This window comes from Ochotona princeps, chromosome 17 (genome assembly GCF_030435755.1).
Source record: "Ochotona princeps isolate mOchPri1 chromosome 17, mOchPri1.hap1, whole genome shotgun sequence".
Classification (NCBI taxonomy): Eukaryota; Metazoa; Chordata; class Mammalia; order Lagomorpha; family Ochotonidae; genus Ochotona; species Ochotona princeps.
The window spans coordinates 28010657-28035726 of record NC_080848.1 but is presented as its reverse complement, the minus strand read 5'-3'; the positions used below and the strand labels follow the sequence as shown (position 1 = coordinate 28035726).

Below are 25070 nucleotides of genomic sequence, written 5' to 3'. Positions count from 1 at the left end.
AGCCTCTTCTGAGTCTCCCACATGGATGCAGGATTCCAAGGCCTTGGGCCGTATTCGACTGCTTTCCCAGGCCACAAGCAGGGAGCTGGATGGAAAGCGGGGCTGCAGGGGTTGGAACCGGCATCCATATGGGATCCTGGGGCAATCAAGGCAAGGACCTTAGCCGCTAGGCCACTGTGCTGGGCCCTCTAACAAACTTACAGACAGAACAGAATACAGAAGCTAGATGGATTCTTCACAGAATAGGAACAAGGTTAAAAGCAAAAAACAGCAAAAACAGAAAACTGGATGAAAAACATACTTCTCTCACCCACAAAGAATAAGTGTATTCCCACTTTGCAATTTTTTGACACAAAATATTAGAATTGCCCTATCATGTTACAAAAATAGACAATTCTGAAAGTAAAAATAACAACCACCAAACTTTCCCCTTCTGAGGATATTGAAAAAAAACCCAAAAATTAAATCAACAAATAATGCTTTCAAGATCAAATGTGTAACTTCTCAGACCTACAAATTACCTAAATTTTACAACATTCTGCAACTTCACTGTTTATTTCCAAAGAGAGGATTCATTTTTTTTTCCCCTTTGGGATTAGGCTTACTTTTTCAGTAAAACAGTTACATCAGTTTTAAGATTTTAAAACTACTGAGCAAAGGCATTTTCTAGTTTCATTCAGATTTCCAACCAAAGATTCTTTTGTTCCTAAATCAATGTTTGTTGCATTGCTTGTGGAATACTGAGTTTTACAGAAGTCAGAACTGCTTCAAATAATGACATATGGTTTCTCAAACTGTTTTTTTTTTTTTTTTTTAATTTGAAAGGCAGATATACAAAGAGAAGTAGAGACAGAAAGATCCTCAATCTGCTGGCTCATTTCCTAAGTGGCCGCAGCCAATGGCGCTGAGCTGATCTGAAGCCAGGAGCCAGGAACTTCCTTTGGGTCTCCCATACAGATACAGGGCTCCAAGGCTTTGGGCCGTCCACTACTGCTTTCCCAGGCCACCAGCAGGGAGCTGGATGGGAAGAAGAGTAACCAGCACATGAACTGGCTCACATATTGTATACTAGCATGTGCAAGATGAAGATTTAGCTGCTGAGTCACAGGGCCAGGCCCCTAAACTGCTTGTTTGAAAACATTTAGTTTTCAGGGTTTAACACAATGTAACCTCAAAAGTGAACACAAATTAACAATCTGTGGCAAACACTCATCTAGCAAATTTATTATTTTTTTAAGATTTATTTATTTTATTACAAAGTCAGATATACAGAGAGGAGGAGAGACAGTGAGAAAGATCTTCTGTCCATTGATTCACTCCCCAAGCGACTGCAACGTCTGGTGCTGAGCCAATCCGAAGCCAGGAGCCAGGAACCTCCCCCAGGTCTCCCACACGGGTGCATGGTCCCAAGGCTCTGGGCCGTCCCAGTGGAGCTGCCGGAATCAGAACGAGCGCTCATATGGGATCCCGGCGCGTTCAAGGCAAGGACCTTAGCGGCTAGGCCACAGCCCCGGGCCCGCAAATTTATTTTTAATGAGTGAGAAGTAAGACTAGACTCAACTCCCAACAAAAGGTAAACTTCAGAGGTGGCTTTGTGGCATAGCAGGTTAAGCCAGTTGGAGTCCAACTCTGATTCAGCTGTCAGTAATGTGCTTTGGAAAGCAGTGGAGGATGGCCCCTGTATCCACATGGGAGACCTGGAACAAGCTCCTGGCTGTTGCCGCTGGTCTGGTGAAGGCCTGGCTACTGTGGTCATCCGGGGACTAACCCAGCAGATGCGGGATCTCTCTTTACTTGTGCTTTTCAAATAAAAACAGATAAATGGTTTTAAAAAACTCTAAAATAAGTAGTCAAATTAATATAGCAACCTTTACTAACAAAGGAAAATGAGTAATAAATAAGGAATCATTTACCTCCTTTGGGACAGAATCACTTTGCTCAACAGAAATTATGGAAGAACAAAAGAAAATAGACTTCTTGTTATTTCAGATGCCTGAGTGCCCCACATCAGTTATGTTTAAGGGTGCCTTAGCAACCTTTCCTTGAGCAAAAGAGTGAATCTATCCAAACTTTTTTTTTTTTAAATTTTAATTGTAAGGAAGCAAAGCACCTTTTGTGCAAGGTATGTTTCACAATAGATTTCAGAAATTTTATTAAGTATTTAATAAACAGTGACGATGTTAATTTCAGTTCCTGTAAATTTTTTCCAGGTCTTTCACAATATTGTCAGAATTCTTATTTTTTTTAAAGATTTATTTATTTTATTGAACAGGCAGATGTACAGAGAGAAGGAGAGAGACAGGGTTGAAGACATTACATCCGATGATTCACTCCCCAAGTGACTGCAATGGCCAGAGCTGCGTCGATCTGAGGCCAGGAGCCAGGAGCTCTTCCCAAGTCTCCCACATGGGTGCAGGGTCCCAAACCTTTGGGCCGTCCTCGATTGCTTTCCCAGGCCACAAGCAGGGAGCTGGATGGGAAGTGGAGCTGCTGGGATTAGAACTGGGGCCCATATGGGATCCCGGCGCTTTTAAGGAAAGGACTTCAACCATTACACTATCGTGCCGGGCCCATATTTTCAGAATTAAAAATCACATTTCTATATCAAGTAAGCCAATGAACATTCACTGATATTAACTGAACACTAAATCTGCACAGTTGTTTCATGGCAAGAAATAAGCTATGGCAAGAACAGGCAGTTTCATAGAGCACTCTAGCCAGGATGGGAAGAAGTGCTTTAGTAACTAAATCACCTTTTTCTTTAAATAGAATTTTTTAAAGATTTATTTTTATTGGAAAGTGAGATTTACAGACAGAAAAAGAGACATAGAGAAAGATGTTCCATCTGATGGTTCACTCGCCAAGCAGTCGCACTGGTCAGAGCTGAGCTGATCTGAAGCCAGGAGCCAGAAGACTCTTCCTAGTCTCCCACATGAGTGCAGGGGCCTAAGCCTTTGGGCTGTCCTCAACTGCCTTCCCAGGCCACAAGCAGAAAGTTAGACAGGAAGTAAGGTTACGGAGACACAAACCAGCACCTATATGGGATCCCAGCACAAGCAAGATGACAACTTTAGCCACTAGACTATCGTGGCAGGCCCAAACCTGTTTTACTTTTAAGCTCATAAATACAAAATTTTCTGATACAGCTTTAGTAATTAGTAATTAATTAGTAATTTGGCTGAAATAGCATTCTTTCATTGTCTAAAATAATCTACACTTTAAATGTAATTTTTGTCTCCTTGATGATTTGTAGTTTCAAATGTTTTGCAAACAGCCTCAACAATTATTCACTCTGCGGGCCCAACGCAGTGGCCTAGCGGCTAAAGTCCTCGCCTTGAACGCCCCGGGATCCCATATGGGCGCTGGTTCTAATCCCAGCAGCCCTGCTTCCCAGCCAGCTCCTTGCTTGTGGCCTGGGAAAGCAGTTGAGGATGGCCCAAAGCTTTGGGACCATGCACTCACGTGGGAGACCTGGAAGAGGTTCCTGGTTCCCGGCTTCGGATGGGCACATTGCAGCTCACTTGGGGAGTGAATCATCAGACCGAAGATCTTCTTCTCTGTCTCTCCTCCTCTCTGTATATCTGCTTTGTAATAAAAATAAATAAATCTTTAAAAAAAACAATAAAACAATTTTTCACTCTAACTTGGTAGCTGTATTGTTTCATGTTGACTACAATTACACACCCATAAATTAAAACATTTAGATTCCCATTTGTCTATAAATTAGGGGGCAAATACTACTCTCTATATATTTGTTAGCAAACCCTATCATGATCATTCACTTAATTTAACACCGTTAAAAATCCTTTTACTAAAGTTTGAAAAAAGAATTTTGAGCAAAATTTGCTATTCTTTTTTAGTATAACTAACACAAATAAGTCAATAATAAAAATTCACTTCAAGAGAAATACGAGAAAATGATGACCAAACAAGTTGGTAAGTTGGCTATTTAATTTTCAGGTTAAAAGTCAAAGGAAATTAGTATTTTCATTTTTAACAGTTTTGGAATGTTTGTGGGAACAATGTAGCAAGTCTCACTTGGTTACTTCCTCAATGGTCATTTTCAGTTTTTCAAAAGATCTGTATAAGTAAAAGCAAATTCCTTTAAATAGTTTCATTTCTCTATATGTACATTTCACAACTTTTTATCTATTTCACAATTCAAGTGTCTGAAAGGACAATTTCATTTTCTAACTCGACCTAAGTAAGAAATATGCATTTATGGTTAGCAATCATAAAATATTTTCTACTTCTCCCCAAGTACAAAAAAACCAAAAAGAAAAGAAAAAGTCTTACAACCAAAAACAAAAGAAAAAGTCTTAAAACTCTTGGGTCATTATTACTGACATTTCTTTCCCCAAAGATATAAGCACATGATTACAGTTAACAAAATATTAATCTTTTTTTTTTAAAGATTTATTCATTTTATCACAGCCAGATATACAGAGAGGAGGAGTGACAGAGAGGAAGATTTTCCGTCCAATGATTCACTCCCAAAGTGAGCCACAACGGGCCGATGCGCGCCGATCCGAAGCCGGCAACCTGGATCCTCTTCCGGGTCTCCCACGCGGGTGCAGGGTCCCAATGCATTGGGCCGTCCTCAACTGCTTTCCCAGGCCACAAGCAGGGAGCTGGATGGGAAGTGGAGCTGCCGGGATTAGAACCGGCACCCATATGGGATCCCGGGGCTTTCAAGGCGAGAACTTTAGCCGCTAGGCCACGCCGCCGGGCCCAAAAAAATATTAATCTTTCAATCCAACAAATGTCAACTTGAATCTAAATATTTAAGATAGACATCTTCCCATGATGACAACGTTTTTCATGATCAGTGAAGGATAAGAAGAAGCCCTTTATAAAGTAACAGATAATTCCTAAGCATATTAAATATACACACAGCTACTGGAGATAAATGTGTATTTGGGTAACATTTTATGCAAGCTTAAACTTCCTGCCTTCTTAATCCATTATAGTTATTTGTGCTAAATTAATAATCTAGGATTTGGGCCTGACATGACTCCACAATCCAAATCAAAAAACCATAAAACTTTTTTTTAAGATGTATTTATTTTTATTGGAAACACAGATATGCAGAGAGAAGGAGAGACAGAGCGAAAGATCTTCCACCTGCTGGTTCACTCCACAAGTGGCCACAATGGCCAGAGCTGAGAGAATCTGAAGCCAGGAGCCAGGAGCATCCTTCGGGTTTCCCACATGGATGCAGGGTCCCAAGGCTTCAGGCCATCCTCTACTGCTTTCTCAAGTTAGAAGCAGGGAGCTAGAAGGGACATGGAGCAGCTGGGATACAAACTGGTTCCCACGTGGGATCCCAGCACATGCAACGCGAGGACTTTAGCCACTAGGTTACTGCACTGGGCTCCACAAAACTTTTTAAAACAAAATTTACTTAATTATTGGAGAAGCAGAGTGGCACAGAGAGAGGGAGATACAGAAGAAAAACAGAGATCTTCCATCTGCTCGTTTGCTCCCAAGCAACCCAGAACAGCCAAGGAGAGACTAGGTGAAGCTCAGGAGACAGGACCGCCACCGGGGTTTCCGTTGTAGGTGGCCGGAATTCAAGTACTTGGACTATTATTTACTGTCTTTTAGGTATATTAGCAGGAAGCAAACTAGAAATGTGTAGCAGCTGAGACTTGAATGAAGCACTCTGATATTGGTTGTGGGCATCCCAAGCAACACCATAACCCAATACACCACAGTGTGTGTCCCAAAACAGTTGTTTTAATAAGCATAATGATGCAGGGCAGGTGTTTGGGACAGGAGTTAAGATACTGCATCAGCATGCCTGAATTTGGGTCTTACTTCTGTTCTCCTTTCCAGCTTCTGGCACGTTTACCCTAGAAGGCAACAGGTGATGACTCAAGTACTTGGGTCTCTGTCACTCATGTAAGAGAGCCACACTGAATTCTCAGCTCCTGGCTTTGGCCTGGCCCAGTCCTGGCTGTTGCCAGTCCTGGTATTTGGAGCAAAAAGCAGATGGGTGATCTTTCTCTGTCCTTCTGCCTTTTCAAATGAATAAAATAATTTTTAAAGTCATTAAAAATAATTCCACAAGTAAAATGGAAATTGATATTAAAATATACTTGTGAAGTTCTTGCGACACCTGAAAATAACCAGCTAGTTCCTACATCCTAATCAAATATATGTGCCAAGCAACTAACACTCCATTAAGCAGAAATGGAACCAAACAGTAAGAATAACTTAGAATTAGAAGCTATTTCAGCAGAGTTGACAATAATTTTGAAGTCATAACTTGTTATTAAGCCCATAATAACATAACTAAGCTATTTATAAAATGAAATATACAGAGCCCAGTGCGATAGCTGAATGGCGAAAGTCCTCACCTTGCATGCGCCAGGATCCCAAATGGGCTGTTTCATGTTCCAGCTGCTCCACTTCCCATCCAGCTCCCTGCTTGTGGCCTGGGAAAGCAGTTGAGGATGGTCCCAGAGCCTTAGGAACCTGCACCAATGTGGGAGACCAGGAGGAGGCTCCTGGCTCCTAGCTTTGGGTCAGCTCAGCTCTGGCCATTGTGGCCACTAAGGAAATGAACCAGTGGATGCAAGATCTTTCTCTGTGTCTCTCCTTCTCTCTGTAAATCTCACTCTCCAATAAAAATAAGTCTTTTTTTTTAAACGCACATAGGGAACAGTGCAATTGCCAGTTAGCATAACTCAAAGCCCTGAAATTTCTCTACGTGATGTCTATCAGGTTATGAGGAAGCAATCAGGCCTACACCACATGTGGTCCAGCCTCCAGATCTATAAGCCAAATAAACTGTGAAGTACAGAATGTTGTGCACCGTGAGCTATACTAAAAGCAAGTCATTGATCTAAAAGCAATTGTGCTTGTAGGTTTCATGGAATTTCATACAAATTCTACCTTTCAACTATTTAGTGAAAATTGATCACCGTGATTTTTAAAAAAGATTTATTTAGTTTATTGGAAAGTCAGATGTACACAGGGGAAGAGAGAGAAGGGTTTACATTCGATGATTCACTCCCCAAGTAACCACAACGGGTGATCTGAAGCCAGGGGCACAGCAACTCTTCTGGATCTCCCACGCGAATGCAGGGTTCCAAGGCTTTGGGCCGTCTTCCACTGCCTTCCCAGGCCACAAGCAGGGAGCTGGATGGGAAGTGGGGCTGCCGGGATTAGAACTGGCACCAATATGGGATCCAGGTGTGTTAAAGGCGAGGACTTTAGCTGCTAGGCTACTGAGCTAGGCACAATCATTATGATTTTTTTTTCACTCAAAACCCATAAGGAATATATATATATAATCCATGGTACACAATACACGTTTTCAGAGGGCTCGGCTGTGTCAAAAATAGAAACTCTGAACTATTTCTGGGCTAAGATCTGTATTAGTCGGATTTTCAGATGGATATATTATTTTAAAGATTCATTTATTTTTTAATTGGAAAATCAGACATACAGTGAGGAGGAGAGATACAGAGAAAGATCCTCCGCCGGATAACTCACTCCCCAAGCAGCGCAACGGCTGGAGCTGAACCAATCCGAAGCCAGGAGCCTCTTCCGGGTCTCCCATGTGGGTACAGGATCCCAAGGCTTTGGGCCGTCCTCAACTGCTTTCCCAGGCCACAAGCAGGGAGCTGGATGGGAAGTGGAGCTGCACATATGGGATCCCAGTGCATGCAAGGTGGACTTTAGTTTCTAGGCTACTGTGCTGGTCTGCCTTTTTTTTTTTTTATGTATTGATTTGTTTGAAAATTCAGAATTATAGGAGGGGAGAGACGATTAGCTCCTCAGATGGCCTGGGGCTAGGCTAGGTAGAAGCTGGGAGCCAGCACGTTTCTATGGGTCTCACATGTGGATGATGATGCCCAGGGTGCACAGTCACAGAAGCATGGAATTAGGAACTGAGCAGACACTCATGTATCCCATACAACAACTTCAACACTGTACCAAACATCTAGCCAGTTAGACATTTTTAACTTTAATGTCTTTAGTATGTTTATGTTATATCTCAGTTACGAAACTACCTAACTTGTGGCCTGCAACAGCCTAGTGGCTAAATCCTCACCTTGTATCCGCTGGGATCTCATATGTGCACCGGTTCATGTCCTGCCTGCTCCACTTCCCATCTAGCTCCCTGACTGTGGCTTGGGAAACTAGCACCACTTAGGCTCTTTAGCTTAAAATTATGATATTCAAGAGTTTTATCAAAAGATTCAAGATAGGAAAAAGAATGGACAGGAGACTCTAAGGAGAGAAATACCTAACAAGAAAGAACTGCAGATCCGTTGTGACAAACCTGAAATAAAAGCACCTTGGCAAAAAAATAAGTAGGAAATGAGAATAATAGGTATTCTACTGTCTTTGATTCAACTTTGTTCTTGGTCCAGCAACCTTGGGAGCACTCAGAAGTTGTAACAGAGAAGGGCCTATACTTCACATGTTACTGATTTGCAAACTCATGAGCAAAAACGCAGAAGCATACATAATCTCCTGGTTCAAGTTTCAATGAAAGGGGACTTTGTAGAGGCATTTCACAAAAGGTGTTTGAAATACAAGCCTGAAAAACCCCACTGTTAATTAGTTTAACAAAGATAACCTAGTACTTATTCACTGCTTATTCTTCTTTTTTTCATATATGTAAACAGGTGTAAAGAAGAAAAGAACAAAACAGACACAATAAACCCATATTCTACTGCAATGTCCAAAGCAAACTAAACAAGAAAAATCTTAAATATACATTACTTCTTGTGCTTTGCTAATGATTGGGTCGTTTTGGCTTCTTATTTTAATTTGAACATCACCTAGTTTCAATTAGAATAATCTCAAACACAGATTTTTTTTTTCTATTTCAATTTTATCATTGAGAGTTAAGGATCATGGATAGAACAAATACTTAAAAGTTTTTATTATTCTGTATCCTTTTTTGAAAGAATAACTTGCTGAAAATTGTCTATTACTTGTTTATTTGAAAGTCACAGTTACAGGGAAAGACACAGAGATTTTCCTTGGGTAGGGCTGAGCCAGGTCAAAACCAGCAGCTTCATCTGGGTCTCCCATGTGGATGGCAGGGACCCAAGCACTTGGGCCATCCTCTGCTGCTTTCCTAGGCACATTAGTAGACAGCTGGACTTGGAAGTGGAACAACTGAGTCTTGAACTAGCACCCACAAAGGACGCAAGCATCACAGGTGGTAGTTCTACCCGCAATGCCACAACAGTGAACTTAAAATTTACTTTTTCCATAAGTAAGTCTGGTTGAAGATGCCAATGTTCAATGCAGAGGTGCACACGTGACATAAACGAAAACAGGAAAGCACAATGAGTAGGCAAGCTTCTCAGTGGCTATTCATTCAACAGCTTGCATTAAGCAGCACGGTCTCATTCAGTTAGTTAAAATTATAGGAATGAGTTAAACAAAACACAGGTCAGAAAAGGGAGAAAAGATGAAAGGCTGGATATAGGGTGGCAAGAGAACAATTCAAAATAAAGTAAATGCTTCCTGAGAAGGGAAATAAAAGGAAGCATTAAGAATTCCTTTATAAATCATGCTAAGTGTGCTTAGAGACTACAAAGACTAACTACTGTCTTACTGAAAAAATACACGTGACCTTTACTATCAAAATCTAACAGCATTAACAGTCAAAACATGGGTAACAGAATCTATCAAGAGACCACTTAATATTGCTTAATCTTCATGGTACTTTGTGGTAAAATCATGAGCCAGCTATGAAAGATCTAGCAGGCCTGCCTTTTCAAAATCTAAATGTTACAGGGTGGGGTAGGTTGATTCTGAAAGGAGAAACTACAGTAAGCACTGGTAGCTCTGACAACGCCTTAAATGATAAAGAAATATGTTTAGCATGGGGCTCAAATGTTCACTACAGTGAAGCTGATCAGTTCAACTCTATGCAAACAAGCAAGAGGTCCTGAGAGCAGCAAGCTTTTCTGTGGAACTCCTGACGCAACACAAACAGTTACTGCAAAGTTACTGCAAAGCTTAATGCAAACCCTCTAGAGTCCACGTTGACAAATTCTTTAACAAGCCCTGTGGTTACAGGGAAGCTGGTTTCACTCTGACTCACTCCTGCTCAAACAGTTTACTGGAAATGAAGGGGAGGGGGAATTTTCAGAGAAGTCATGTGATGGCCAGACAAACCACAATCAGAAAAGGTTCAACAGAGTCAAAAACAGGTCCCAACAACAACTGACACCAAAAGTGTTCAAGTGGCTCTGAAGTATATGAAAATCAGTCTTGTTTGGTTTCAGATCATCTACACTGAACTCTTTAATAAATCTGTGTGTGTAAAGGAACAGATACCTCACAGGGAAAAAACAGCAGGCATTGACATACTGTAGGCAACTGCAAACACTTGATAGGAAAGTGTGCATAGCAGACAGTAAGATAAATGGAGTGCTAAAGCACTTGAGCAAGTATATAAATAATCACTACAAAAATGCTTTCCCATAATCTCTAGACTTAAATGATCAAACAAATGAATTCTTCATTTTCACTATGTCCTCTGAAAGGGTGATGTATTAGGTAAGTGTCCATTTCACTGCATAAAAAGAAAATGCATGGGCTGTTATAAATGATGATTTTTTTGTGATTTTCTATGTATGTTGTCAATAATAAAATAACATAAAACCCTTGAAATTTCAAAAAAGAATCCTACTAAACTAAAAAAGTTGTTTTTTAAGTCATAAATTTACTATAAACCAGTAAGGCAAAATATTCAAATACTTAAACCTAATCTGGGGCTTTAGCTTTAATACACAGATTACATGTAGTTAAAACAAAATCTAAAAATTTCTCTTAAAATAACTTTAAATCCAGAAATTAAAATAGTTTAGGGAGTAAATATTTGATGCAGGGGTTAAAATGCCTTTTAGGACACCCATATCCCATATCAATGTGACCAGGTTTGAGTCCCAGCTTCACCTCTGAGTCCAGTTTCCAACTAGTACTCATCTTGCGAGATAGTGGGGATAGACCAAGCAGTTGCATTCTTACTCTTGTTGCCCATGAGAGAGGCATGTTCCCAGCTCTTGCTTTGGCCTGGTTCAGTCAAGGCTGTTGTAGGCACTTGGCACAATAAACTAGCAGATGGAAGATATCTTTTTACCTTTCAAAGGTAGGTAAACAAAAATAATCTCTAAAATAGTCTATAGCCTCAAGAATGATAAAGACAAGCATAAATGAGGAAAAACTGCATTACTTTTTTTTTTAAACTGCATTACTTTAAGAGATGTTTTAAGGCTTTGAAAATTTCTGATTTGCTTGTTAACTTCTTATTCTGACAGCAAAAAGAACCAGTAGATTTCACACAGTCAGCAATCTAACAACCTAACACTTCAAAAGAAAATCCAAGGAGCAGATCAGTTAGACAGCATTTAGGAAAACACACTTTACTCCAAACATATCCTTCTAAGTAAATATGCACAACATTCCTACTCAATTGTGTAAGCTTGAAACACAAAACACCACAGCCACCCCGACTCCCATTCCACATTACTGCAGTAATAATGGCTCTTAGTCTTCAAACTATTATCTCTAAAGGTCTTTTCCTTTTTGTTTGATTGCACAGCATATATACGTATATGAGCACACATACAAGGAACTCCATTTGTCTCCCAAGTAGAGCATTTTACAACAACTGTTTCGATCAATGTGAATTAAGTCATTTAACTTCTCGTCTTACACTAACTTCAAACTGTGCTTTCAGATCACTAATAAACTCAAAGATGCAAAATGTTTAAATCTTCCTTTTTTATATAAAATGAATACTGTGGTCATAAGTTTTACAGTCTATTTTGTAGCTAAATAAGGCTGAATATTAAGTACGCATCTTTCATGTGATGCTACACTTCCTCTCAACTGATATTTCATAATGTCTTCAAAATACCTACAACTTGAGTAGTAAATGCAAGACTAGACAGGCATTCTAAAAACATAAATTTTTGAAGCATCCTGGCAAGGAGCTTAAAGACTTCTGCGAGAGATAAGAAAAGTCCATGAACAATTTTACAAGAAAGTATGAGGTGAAGGCCTGGAGTGGTGGCTCAGTGGCTAAATCCTTGCCTTGCACACACTGGGATCCCATATGGGAGCCAGTTCGTGTCCCAGCTACTCCACTTCCCTTCCAGCCCCCTGCTTGTGACCTGGGAAAGCAGTGGAGAGGAGGATGGCACAAAGCCTTGTGACCCTGCACCTGTGTGGGAAGCCTGGAGGAGGCTTCTGGCTCCACAGTGGCTCAGCTCTAGCTTGTTGCAGTTACTAGAGGAGTGAACCAACCAATGGAGGATCTTTCTGTCTCTTATCTCTGTAAATCTGAACTGCCTTTCCAAGAAAAATAATATTAAAAAAAGAGAAAATCTTTACAAAAAATAAAAAAAGGAAGTATAAATTAAGAAGTGACTCAAGAAACACAGCGCTAGAACGGGACCGGAATATATCAGAGACAATGTTAGAGGAAGAGTGCGGGGGATGAGATGGGAGTTCCTATTGCTTCCCACGGTGAGTATTATTAGGAAGCTAGATTGGAAGTAGAGTAGCAGAGACTCCAACCAGGCACTTCAAAATGGGATGCAGGCATCCCAGGTGGAAGTCTAACTATGTGCAAACATCCACAGTCTCACATTTATTTTTAATTGACAAATATTTGTAGCAAACAATTTTTGTTGCTTTGTGTCGGGGGAAGAAAGAGCTAGGTGGGGTGGGGTTTGGGGGGGCAGTAAAGAGTAGTTGCTAATAGCAAGCTGGAAGGAAATGTTCAGTTAACGGTCCATAAAGGTCTGAGTGGGAGGGGCAAGGGGAGTGCAGGTGGCAAGATACTGCGGAGGCTTTGAAGAATGAGTGGATCCGGGAGGCAAGGAAGGAGTCAGATGACTCAGGGTGTGACGGGAACTGACTGTGAGGATGGTGATCTCATGAACAGAGATCAGGAACAAGAAGCAAAGGATCATTAAGAGAAGAACTCAGCCTTGCATGAAACAGTCCCCAGAGCACACCAACAGCTACCCGGACCCAACTGACAAAAGATGCTGCCATGGCTCAGGTTCACAGGGAGCCACATTCGTTCATGTCTACCTCCCACAGACATCTACTGAAAACAGGACATAAAGCCAAGAGCAAAGGGAAATTAGCTGAGTGGAAAAACACTGCCTGATTTGTAATAATGGACTCACAAAAATAAAATAGGTATCATAATCAATATGACACAAATAAATACTTCACTCATCTCTTCCTCTCTCAAAACATTGATAGTGTGAAATCCAAACATCAGTTAAATGTGGAATTTAAGTCAATAACTTTTGAAAAGTTACCTAGCAATAATTTTCTAGTAAAATCACACATACCCTTTAACCTACTTGGAGAACACATGGTAAAGCAGGAAGTGCCAAGACTTTTTTTTTCCCTTTTCCTGCTGATAAACTTTTTCTACTAAAGGGTTTTATCTTCAATAATAAAAAACACATTTTCTACCTTTTTAAAATTTAAACAGTCATAGTTATTCATTTTACTTAATTTTCTTTTTTAGCCAAAGTTGATCCAATTTTTCCAAATGTTATTGCTCATGCCAAATTGGAAGTTTTATAAAAGACAACTATCTATAAGCAACCCAAGTCAGATAAATTTTGGATCCTCAGCAAACTGATTACAAATGAATTTTTAAATCAAAATCAGCAAGGCATAACTAAACAGATTTCCATAAAGTTAGTTTGCCCAGTTAAGAAAAATCTAATGCTTCTTAACCATATCATTGGTAGTTTATAAAACATAGTAAGACACAAATTTTTATAATAGTAAGATATAAAACAAAACCAACAGGTTAAGAATGATTTTATGCATGATTCTAACAGAAAAAAGTGTAATATTTAGGAATAAAGTAAATACATCCAAGAAATAAAAATATATTTAAAAATTATATAAATAATATAGAAAAAATGGAATTAGGGAAAAAACTGGCAGCATATGACAAAGGGCATATCCTTTTTTATGGTAATCAATAAAAAATTTGAAAAAAGATACCCAAAAAAAGGATATATAAACCTGTAAGAATGTTTACTTTTTTCTGTTTACCCATATTCTTAGTATTTTTTTTAAAAACAAACATATTCTTTAATCAGAAAGAGTTATCATGGAAAGGAAATGTATGCACAAAAATTTCTGACATGGAGAAAAGTTACTATTGTATTTGCATGCTCAAGGAAGTCACAACAGAACATGATTTCACAAGAGTGAAGGATCCAGTTTCTGTATCAAACTTTTCAGTTTTTTTAAACTGAAGAAAACAATCCAAATGTCATTATGAATTCCTATGATTCTATGTGTAAAATGAAGCTGAGATTAAAATTTGTGGAATGATTCTAGCTTTTGAATACAAAGAAAACAGGAATATAATGAACATCAGTCTGCTTTGGTGTGTAGGATTTTGGGCTTTCACTTTTCACTTCACTGGACTTCTGAAATGTAAGACTGATACATCCCTTCATGCACTTAGAAATTACAAAAATCCGAAAAAAAAATAGGAGCCTTAAAAATTTCATGAACATAAAAATGGTTTTCAGACAACTAATTTAAATGACAAGCAAGTCCTCTTGACATAAATTTATTTTCATAGGAATATCAGAAACAAACGCATGAACACACCACAATAGTATATTATAAACTGAAACATACTAGCTCTTACTTGGATACAGTCATAATCCACAGTATTAACAAAGAATAAACAAAACCAAAGCCAAAAAATGTCTTCTCCAAACCACATGAAGGTAATTTTTCCTCAAATAATGAATTAACGTATTAGTATGCTCTAAGAAAATGTATAACAAAGAAAACTGACAATTTCCTCTTCAACTGTTCTTCCCTATCATATCTGCTGCCAAAAATATAAACAGATAAATAAAATTTACAAATCTTCCAAATCTGCTTAAAACTGGGGAAAAGTGCAAAGAAAACCACATACACATATGTCAGAAAAGCACAGCATTATCTTGGAATCAGAAAATCGGGCCGAGTTTTGGTTTAGACTCAACTGTGTTCCAATTCTCTTCTGACTGAAACCAGGAATAATACCTTCTACCTCACAACTGTGCTGAAGTACTTCATTCAAATGCCCACTACAGAGAGATATTTATATTGACCTCAGAAAATTAATGGGAAAGATTACTAAGTTACCATGGGGCAGTTAAATTTTTTTCATTACATTATTTCACTTAATTATCTTCCAGTTTGTATGCACAATTGTCTAACAGGACATACAACTTCAATTTTGGGTAAAAACTTTAAGTAAAATAATCATAAAGAATGGATGATTTTTTAAAAAAGGTTTACTTTATTTTTATTGGAAAGGCAGATATACAGAGAGAAGGAGGGACAGAGAGGAAGATCTTCTACGTGCCGATCCACATCCCCAAGTGGCCACAACGGCCAGAGCTGTGCCGATCTAAAGCCAGGAGGCCAGAGCCTTTCCCAAGTCTCCCATGCGGGTGCAGGGTCCCAAGGCTTTGGGCCAACCATGACTGCTTTCCCAGGCCACAAGCAGGGAGCTGGATGGGAAGCAGAGTTGCTGGGATTAGAACCGGCACTCATTGGATGACTTTTTTTTTCTTTAGATTTATTTTTATTGGGAAGGAAGATACACAGAGAGGCAAGACAGAGAGAAAGATCTACCATCTGCTGCTTCATGCCTCAAGTGGTCAGAATGGCTGGAGTTGACCAATCTAAAGCCTGGAACCAGGAGCTTTTTCCAGGTCTCTCACATGTGTGCAGCTACCAAAGCTTTGGGACGTCCTCAACTGCCTTCCCAGGCCACAAGCAGCGAGCTGGACGGAATGTGGAGCAGCCGGGAAATGAACCATATGGGATCCCAGCATGTTCAAGGTGAGGATTTTATCCACTGAGCCATTTCGCTGGGCCCAGAATGGATGACTTCTGATTTTAAGATTATAAAAAAAAAGAACATGAACATTTGCTTACATGATTTTTCAGAAGAAGCAATCATGAAACTAGGGAATAAGAAATGTATATTTTAAAATAGTGATTGTAATTATTGGCATTATAGGATGAATGAAGCCAAACCTCATGACCAACAGGATTGCATGCATCCTGGTTTCCATGACTCAAAACAGATGAACTACTGTTAGACAAGGTACAGTCAAAAGAGTAACTACCATAATCAGAACCATACTAGATGGATTAAAATTATTACTCTAGCAGTGTATAAAGACTGAAAGAAGAAATGGCAAAGTTCCTTAACAGCTTAAATTATATGGATGAGACGAAGCATTATTTACTTGCTCATCAAATTCTAAAAGATTGGAGTTTTGGGAATTGAGCAATACGTTTACAAAATATATTATTTATAACTTAAATCAAAGAGTTGCAAAGAAAGGTTGAGTGAGTCACACAGTCTGTTATTCTAGCCAGAGCAGGGAACACTATGGATGAGTTCCTTGAAAGACTTCATACAGACAAGGCCCTCATTACACATCTGTGAGCAATGTGAATGACTGTTCTTATTGTAACCACTAAAAACTGGAACAGTTTGCTATTATTCAACAAGAGATAACTGGTATACTCCCTGTCTTTAAAGTAATCCCCAAATATAGAAAACTGAAAACACGAACTGTGGTTCTGATAAAATTCACATTAGTAAGTAAAGACCTAGACACATGGAAGAAAAGACATCAGAGAGCCTTCCGAGGACAATACAGAAAAGAAGCAATTGTAGAAGAGGCTGGGGAAGGGCTGAAAACAAGAATGTATAAGAAGTAACTTCATAGGCTCCAATCCCATTGAACACAGCTAGCCACAGTTAACTAGCAGTTCTGCGCTAAGGACATAGTTGTATCTGTTTTTTGTGCAGGTATCCAAAGAGTGAAGATAAACTGTATTACGTGATCTCTATACACTCAGAGGAGCTCACTAAGCACTGGTAACCTGACTTTAAATATCAGCAATATACCGAAGCAAGAAACTGGAGGATCACCATTACAGGTACTGAATAATCTCAACGATCAACAGATACAGATATAGGGAGACTACTAATAAATAAGCCTATCTGTACAAAAGCCACTCCACTGGACCCCAGGGAAGCCCCACCATCACTATACCTGCTGCCCCCCACCACACTTCCAATTCAGCTTAAGTGCCTTGCTGTTTAAGTTTTTTTTTTAAGATTTATTTTTACTGAAAAGTGACATACACAGAGAGAAGGAGGGACAGAGAAGAAGATCTTCTGTTTGTTGATTCACTCCCCAAGTGGCTGCAACAACTGGGGCTGAACCAATCTGAAGCCAGGAGCCTCTTCTGGGTCTCTCACAAGGGTGTAGGGTCCCAAGGCTTTGGGCCATCCTCGACTGCTTTCCCAGGCCACAAGCAGGGAGCTGGATGGGAAGCAGGGCTGCCAGGATGGAAAGTGGCATTCATATGGGATCCTGGGCGTGTGCAAGACAAGGGCTTTAGCCACTAGGTTACTGCACCAGGCCTGTTTAATTTTATTTTTTTTAAAGATTTATTCATTTTTATTGGAAACACAGATTTAGAGAGAAGGAGAGACAAAAGGAAAAATCTTCCACATGCTGGTTTACTCCCTAAGCGTCAGCAACAACTGGAGATAAGCTGTTCTGAAACCAAGAACCACGAGCCTCCTTCAGGTCTCCCATCTCAGTGCAGGGTCCCATGAATTTGGGCCATCCTCCACTGCTTTCCTATGCCATAAGCAGGGAGCTGGATGGGAAGTGGACCAGTCGGGACATGAACCAGTACTCATATGAGTTGTTAATGTTCATAAGCAGAGGATTAGCCAATTGAACTGTGCCAGCCCCACCTCATGGTTTGTTTGTTTAAATAAATGGGAGTCACTGCCTCTTGCTGGGTACTCATCCTTTTTGTTTTGTTTTGTTTATGAATTCATTTTATTTTTATTTGAAAGGTGAGTTAGAGACAGAGAAGAGAGACACAGGGAGAGAGATCTCCTGCTGATACACTTCCCAAATGGCTACAATTGCTGGAGCTGGGCCCGGCTGAAGTCAGGAACCTGAGACTTCTAAATCTCCCAAAGTCAGTGCAAGACCCAAGGACTTGGGTCATAATCCATTACATTGCCCAGACCATCACCAGGGAGCTGGATCAGAAGTGGGGCAGCTAGGACTTAACTGGTTCTAGACCAGCTGCTTCAGCTGAAATCCAGCTCTGTGATAGTGTGGGGAGGCAGTGGAAGATGGCCGAAGAAGTTGGGCAACCGTCACCAACATGAGAGACCCAGAAGCAGCTCCCGGTTCCTGGCTTTGGACTGGCCCAGCTCCAGCTGGTATGTCGATATGGAGAGTGAATCAGCAGTAGATCTCTGTTTTCTTCAGAGGACTATCTTCTCTCTGTAACTTTACCATTCAAATAAATAAATAATCCTTAATACCAACAACCACAACAAAAAAGAGGTCTCACATTTTCCATTTACTCACCTTTCCTTGAAAAGTTACTATAGAAAGTGTTCAAACAAAATGAAAATATAGTAAGAAACAGGAGTTGGGCCCATTATGATGGCTCAATGGCTAAATTCTTGCCTTGCACGTGCCAGGATCTCAAATGGGCACTGGTTTGTGTCCCAACTGCTCCACTTCCCATCCAGCTTCCTGCTTGTTGCCTGGGAAAGCAGCAGAGGACAGCCGAGAGTCTTGGGACTCTGCACCAATGTGGGAGACCAGAAAGAAGCTCCCAGCTTCAGATTGGTGCAGCGTTAGCTGTTACTGCCACTTGGGGAGTTACTGACCAGTAGATGGAAGATCTTTCTCTCTACCTTGGCTTCTCTCTGTAAATCTGCTTTTCTAATTAAAAAACTAGTAAATATTTTAAAGGATTTATTTGTTCTTATAAATTAATTATAATTTTACCTTAATAAGAACAACTGCTTTTGGGATAAAGTATTATATTCCACCCCCTGCATTGCTCTTACTTGTGCAGTCTCTGCATGTTCCAGCATCTCTTCAAACTCCTGATACTCTTCATCATCTGGTTCAGCACCTGAGAGGCGAGCTGCCCTTGCCATGAAATATGGCGGCAATTCTCCGATTGCTGTGCCGATTCCCTAGATGAAAAAGGAAGCTTACAATGAGTCAGTTCTCAGCACAGAGATACTTAAAAGATCAATCTGTACTTTTCTGTATCATCAAAACTATTCAGTTATGTACTAAGGGATGGGATGTGGTGGGTGTGCAGCATATGCTACATATAAGGAAAAGCATTTAATTCACGGCACTAATTTCTGACACATAAGATACCTGGCAAGATAATACACATACAACTCTCACAAAAATGACGGACTCATGATATTAAATTTAGTTTTCTAGTCTCTCGTTACATTCTGCTATTTTTCTCTTACATTCACCAAATGACTATGTAATAAGGATTTCATTCATTGGGCTCGGTGCAGTAGGCAAATTGCTAAAGTCCTCAACTTGCACGCACCAGGATGCCATATGGACACCAGTTTGCATCCTGTCTGCTCCACTTCCTCTCCAGTTTTCTGCTTGTGGCCTGGGAAAGCTACAGAGGATGGCTCAAAGCCTTGGGACCCTGTACCCACATGCGAGACCTGGAAGAGGCTCTTGGCTCCAGGCTTCGGATTAGCTCAGCTCCAGGAGTGTGATCACTTGAGGAGTGAACCAGTGGATGGAAGATATTTCTCTCTCTCCTTTTATCTGTACAACTGGCTTTCCAATTAAAAAATAAATAAATAAATCTTAAAAAAAAAATTCCACTCAAGAATGGAGCTTATTAGTTTAAATCTTGAGAACTATTGAAGGGGGTGGGCATTGTGGCATACAAGGTTAGACCTCTACCGGAGGCTCAGCCAAGTTCTGGCTGCTCCACTGATCCAGGTTCCCATTGATGGCCTGGAAAAGTGGTGAAGCATAGTCTAAGTGTTGGGACCCTGCAGCCACATGGACACCCTAAGAAATCTCCTGAGTCCTGGCTTTGGATTGGCCTACCACCAGTCATTGCAGCCATTTAAGGAGTGAACCAGTGAATGGAAGATTCTCCTTTGCTCTCTGTAATTCTGTCTTTCAAATAAAAATAAATGAGTCTTAAAGAACAAAAACAAAACTGTTTAACAATGTAGTCTAAATACACTAGATAAAGCTCTCTAGGAAGTCTTTTGACATTTTAGCATTTCAGATATTGTTTTAACCCCAATACTACTTTTTGTGATGCGCTATAAGTTTTAACAAATTGTGGCCAGGAAATCCATTAAAAACTCAGTATTAAGAAGGATAAATTTCCACTACAAGAAAAATGTTTGTTTTCTCAGAACATTCCATGACTCATGTTTCAGTCACTTGGTAGATTTTTGTTTTTGAAGAAATTTTTTTTCCCAATCAACTTAGGACATAAGGAGGAAAACAAAGGTCAATGAACTGGGAACTTGGCTTAGACTGAAAATGGCTTAAACACAGGGCAGGAAATAATGCAACAGGGATATAGTCTCTAGGGAAATTCTCAACTTTGAACCATTCAGACTACCTAATCTACCCTGAGTCATGGTGAACAAAAAGTTTTGCTACTTCTCAAAATCAACCATAATCATTTCAATTTGCTCTGTCCCATGACTCTACATGGAAATGTCAGGAAAAGAATTCTCAAGGGATGTCATCAAATTCAAATACTTTGTGTTCAAAGAGTGGAGTCAACAATCCCCAACAGGGCTGTCATTGTGGAGCAGTGGGTAAACCTATCACCTGCAATGGTGGCAGCCTGTAAGTGTACCAGTTCTATTTTTCCTAAAAGATTTATTTTTATTAGAAAGGGAGATTTACAGAGAAAAAGAAAGAGACATTTTCCACCTGCTGGTTTACTCCCCAAATGGCCACAATGGCTGGAGTTGGGTCAGTCCAAAGCCAGGAGTCAAGAGCTTCTTCCAGTTTTCTCACATGGTGCAGGGACCCTAGGGCTTGAGCTGTCCTCCACTGCTTTCCCAGTCCATAAACAGGGAGCTGGATGGGAAGTGGAGCAGCCAGGTCACAACCTGGTGCCAGCCAGTATGGGAATGCTGGTGCCACAGGAAGAGGCATAGCCTATTGTGCCACAGTGCTAGGCTCACACAGGCATTTCTTTTTCCACAACTGTTTATGCCATCTGAGAAGTAAATCAGCAGATAGAAGCTCTCCCCTCCCCCTCCTGTAACCTAAATTTCAAACAAAAGAATACTTTCATTTTTAAAAATTAATTTATTTTTATTGGAAAGTCAGATATACAGAGAGGAAGAGAGACAGAGAGGAAGATCTTCCATCCGATGATTCACGGCCAAAACGGCTGGAGCTGAGCCAATCTGAAGCCAGGAGCCAGGAGCTTCCTCCGGGTCTCTCATGCGGGTGCAGGGTCCCAAGGCTTTGAGCCATCCTCGACTGTTTTCCCAAGCCACAAGCAGGGAGCTGGATGGGAAGTAGGGCTGCAAGGATTAGAACCAGCACCCATATGGGATCCCGGGTGTGCAACGTGAGGACCTTAACCATTACGCTATCGCGACCGGCCCAAGAATTCTTTCATTTTTAAAAAAATTGATTCGTTTTTATTTGAAAGATTTTAGAGAGAGAGAGAAGTGAAGAGAGCGATGTCTTCCATCTACTGGTTCATTCCCCAAATGGCGACAATGGCCAGTGCTGAGCTGATCTGCAGCTGGGATTTGAGCTTGTTCTGGGTCTCCCATGTGTGTGAGGCACCCAAGGACTTGGGCCATTCTCTGCTGCTTTCCTAGGCCATTAGCAGAGAGTTGAATTAGAATTGGAGCAGCCAGGACAGGAACTAATACTATTATGGGATGATGATGCCACAGATAGAAGTTTAGCCAACTAAACTTCTAGTTGTTATCCCAGGTGCCCTACTTCTGATTTAGCTGCCTGCTACTGGCTTAGTAAAAGCAGTGGAAGACGGCCCAAGAGCTTGGGACCCTGCCACCCATGTCAGAGACTCAAATGAAGCTCTTGGCTTCAGCCTGGCTCAGTTTTGGCTGTTGTGGCCAGCTGTAGGAGTCTACCAGCAGATGGAAAACATTCTTCTCTCTCCTCCCTACAACGCCTCTGTAACTGACTTTCAAATCAATATTCAAAACAAAAAAAAATCACTCCAATAGTATATAACGAACATTATCTGCAAGCACAAGTTTTGTAAATTAATGTATTTAAGTGTTCCATGAATAAATTAGGGCCAGCACTGTGGTATAGCAAGTTAAGCCTCTTCTTGTGATTCCAGCATCTTTTATTGGAGTACTAGCTTGAGTCCCAACTGTTCTGCTTATAATTCAGCTTCCTGCTAATGTGCCTGGGAAGGCAGGATAAGACAGTCCAAGAATTAGGACCTTTCTACCACATGGGTGAGTTTCTGGCTCCCACTGTGGTCTGGCCTTCACTTTTGCAGCTATTTGGGAAGGGAACTTAGTGAATGGAAGATCTCTCTATGTTGCTCTTTTAAATGAATAAATACATAAACAAATCTTTAGAGAAAAAGTAAGCCTACATTCCAGAAACAGAAAGAGAAGGGATGGAGGAAACACAGATGGAAGGATGGAGTAATAAAATGTAATTATATACTGCTCAAGAAAGTTCATCTTTTGAGGGTGTTAGAGAATGAACTTCTTATTTTAGAAGTTGGTCTTCCCTATATGAACTAAATCTCAATATAATAAAAGTCATTAGTGATGACAAATTCCTCTTAATAAAAAGTATTCTCGTTAATAAGAAAAAATACATAATTGGAAAAACTACTTTATAATCCCTAATAAAATAGACTCACATAATGATGGATCATCACTGGTGCTAGCAGAAAGACAACCAGATATCATTATGCTTCATAATAAAAATATCAAGCTACAAAGTGTTTTTCTGTTATGAATAGAAACTTCAAGCCTTGCAATTTATTAATTTTCAGGAAACATCAACTAGAATATAATAATAAAAAAACCCTTTAGAATATAAGAAACTCTATTTGATAAACCAGTTGCATTTGTATATAAATTTTACAAGGAAAAAAACATTCACAAAAATTTGAACATTGGGGTGGTGTGATGGTTCAATGTTTAAACCCTTGCCTTGCATGGCCAGGATCCCATAGAGGCACCGGTTCATGTCCCAGCTGCTCCACTTCCCTGCTTGTGGCCTGGGAAAGCAGTGGAGAATGCCTTGGGGTCCTGCACTCGTGTGGGAGACCTGGAGGACATTCCTGCCTCCTAGCTCTGGATCAGCCTAGCTTCAGCCGCTGTGGCCACTTGGGGAGTCAATCAGTGGACAGAAGATTCTTGTCTCTCCTGCCCTCTGTAAATCTGCCTTTCCAACAACAACAAAAATATTAAAAAAATAATTAATTAAACAGCTACCTACATATACACAGTTTACCGTTACTGATGATTATATCTTAATTTTGTTCAAGTTTTCCTATTATTAGCAAGAAACAAAAATAGTGTGGTTTTAATATTCTAATATACAAACAAAAGGAAAGTACATTCATCAAGGCAAGTCTCCCCAAACATACTTTATATATAGAAATTTACAATTTTTTGAAAGATGTATTCGAAAGGCAGAATTACAGAGAGAGAAGAAGAGGAAAACAGCTCTTCCCTCTGTTGGTTTACTCCCTAAAGGGTTGCTATAGCTGGAGCTGGGCTGTGTTGAAGCCAGTAGTCTAGAGCTTCATCTGGCTGGCCCACATGCGTGTAGGGACCCAAGCACTTGGACCATCCTCCACCAATCTCCCAGGCCTTAAGCAGGGAGCTGGGTCAGAAATGGAGCAGCTGGGACATAAACCAGCAACCTTATGGAATATCAGCACTGTATGTGGAGGCTTGGCTTGCTATGCCATGATGTCAGTCTCCTCCCACCATGGAAATTTAGTCAGTTAACTCTAACTAAATAGTGAAGTATCACAGATTCATAATTATTATAAAATAATTTTATAATTTTAGTACAATTCATTTATCTAAAACTTCTGAATAAAACACAGAAAAAATTTTGATATTTGTTTATATACAAAACTAAACAAATATGACCATAATGGACTGGCTTCATCATTAAAAAAAATTCAAGCAGAATTAAGAAGTCTTCTTTTCAAAACTTTATTTCGTCATTTATTTGAAAGGCAGAGTAACAGAGAGAAAAAGACTGATTGATTGATTGATCTACCATCCATTGGTCCATATCCTAAATGCCCATAATAGTGGACTAGGCCAGCATGAAACTAGGATCTTATTTAGGTTCATGTGGGTGACAGGCACTCAAGTACTTGAGCCATGATCTGCTATGTCCCAAGAAACATCTTAAGGCCCTACATGACAATACTCACTGCCTCCCCTCCTACTGTTTTGATATAATCCTTTAATGCACATGAAATTTTCAGATGTTCAATTCATTTGCTTTTTCTGTTGCCTTTGTTCTTTTTGTCATATACATATGCAGTGAATGCCAACGTCAACATCATGCAGATTTCTCCTTATTTCTTCCTCTGTCTGATAATTTTGGTTCTATTTAAGAATCTGAATTTATTAGTTTCATGAGACATCCTGAGTTGATTCTCTACAATGTAATGTAAGGGACCCATTTCATTCTTTCACACATGAATGTTCAGTTTTCCCAGCATCATTTGTCGAGAAGGCCCTTGTAAATGCTGAAAACAATAGTACACAATTTAAACAAAAACGGATATGTGCTGTATTTTTAACGTAACAAGACAGTTTCAAAGAAGCCAGAAGGGGGGACAGGGCTGTGTCCTAGTAGCCTAAGCCTCTGTTTGCTGGCACTGACCTCTTATGTGGGTGTTGGTTCATGTCCTGGTTCCCATCCAGCTCTATGTTAATGTGCCTGGGAAAGCAGTTAAGGATGGCCCTTGCACCCATGTGGGAAACCAGAAAGAAACCCACAGCGTTTGGTTTGGATTGGTTCAGCTCCAACTGTTACGGCCATTTGAGGAGTGAACCAGTGGATGGAAGATCTCTATCTCTCCTCTCTGTAACTCTGCCTTTCAAATAAAAATAAAATAAATCTTTTTTTTAAAAAAAGTATAGTCTGTATTTTTAGGAGCCTAAA

The 25070-nt window shown here is 40.0% G+C and overlaps 1 protein-coding gene across 3 annotated transcripts in view; it reads right to left on the bottom strand.

Annotated features, from left to right (window-relative positions):
* VMP1 (vacuole membrane protein 1) overlaps positions 1-25070 on the bottom strand; it is a 115761-nt gene that overhangs the window by 32252 nt on the left and 58439 nt on the right. For all 3 annotated transcript variants that reach the window (XM_004590964.4, XM_058676600.1, XM_058676602.1), the window contains one exon: positions 18956-19087. In XM_004590964.4, coding sequence (XP_004591021.1) covers positions 18956-19087 — 132 coding nt within the window. The remainder of the gene's footprint in view (positions 1-18955; positions 19088-25070) is intronic.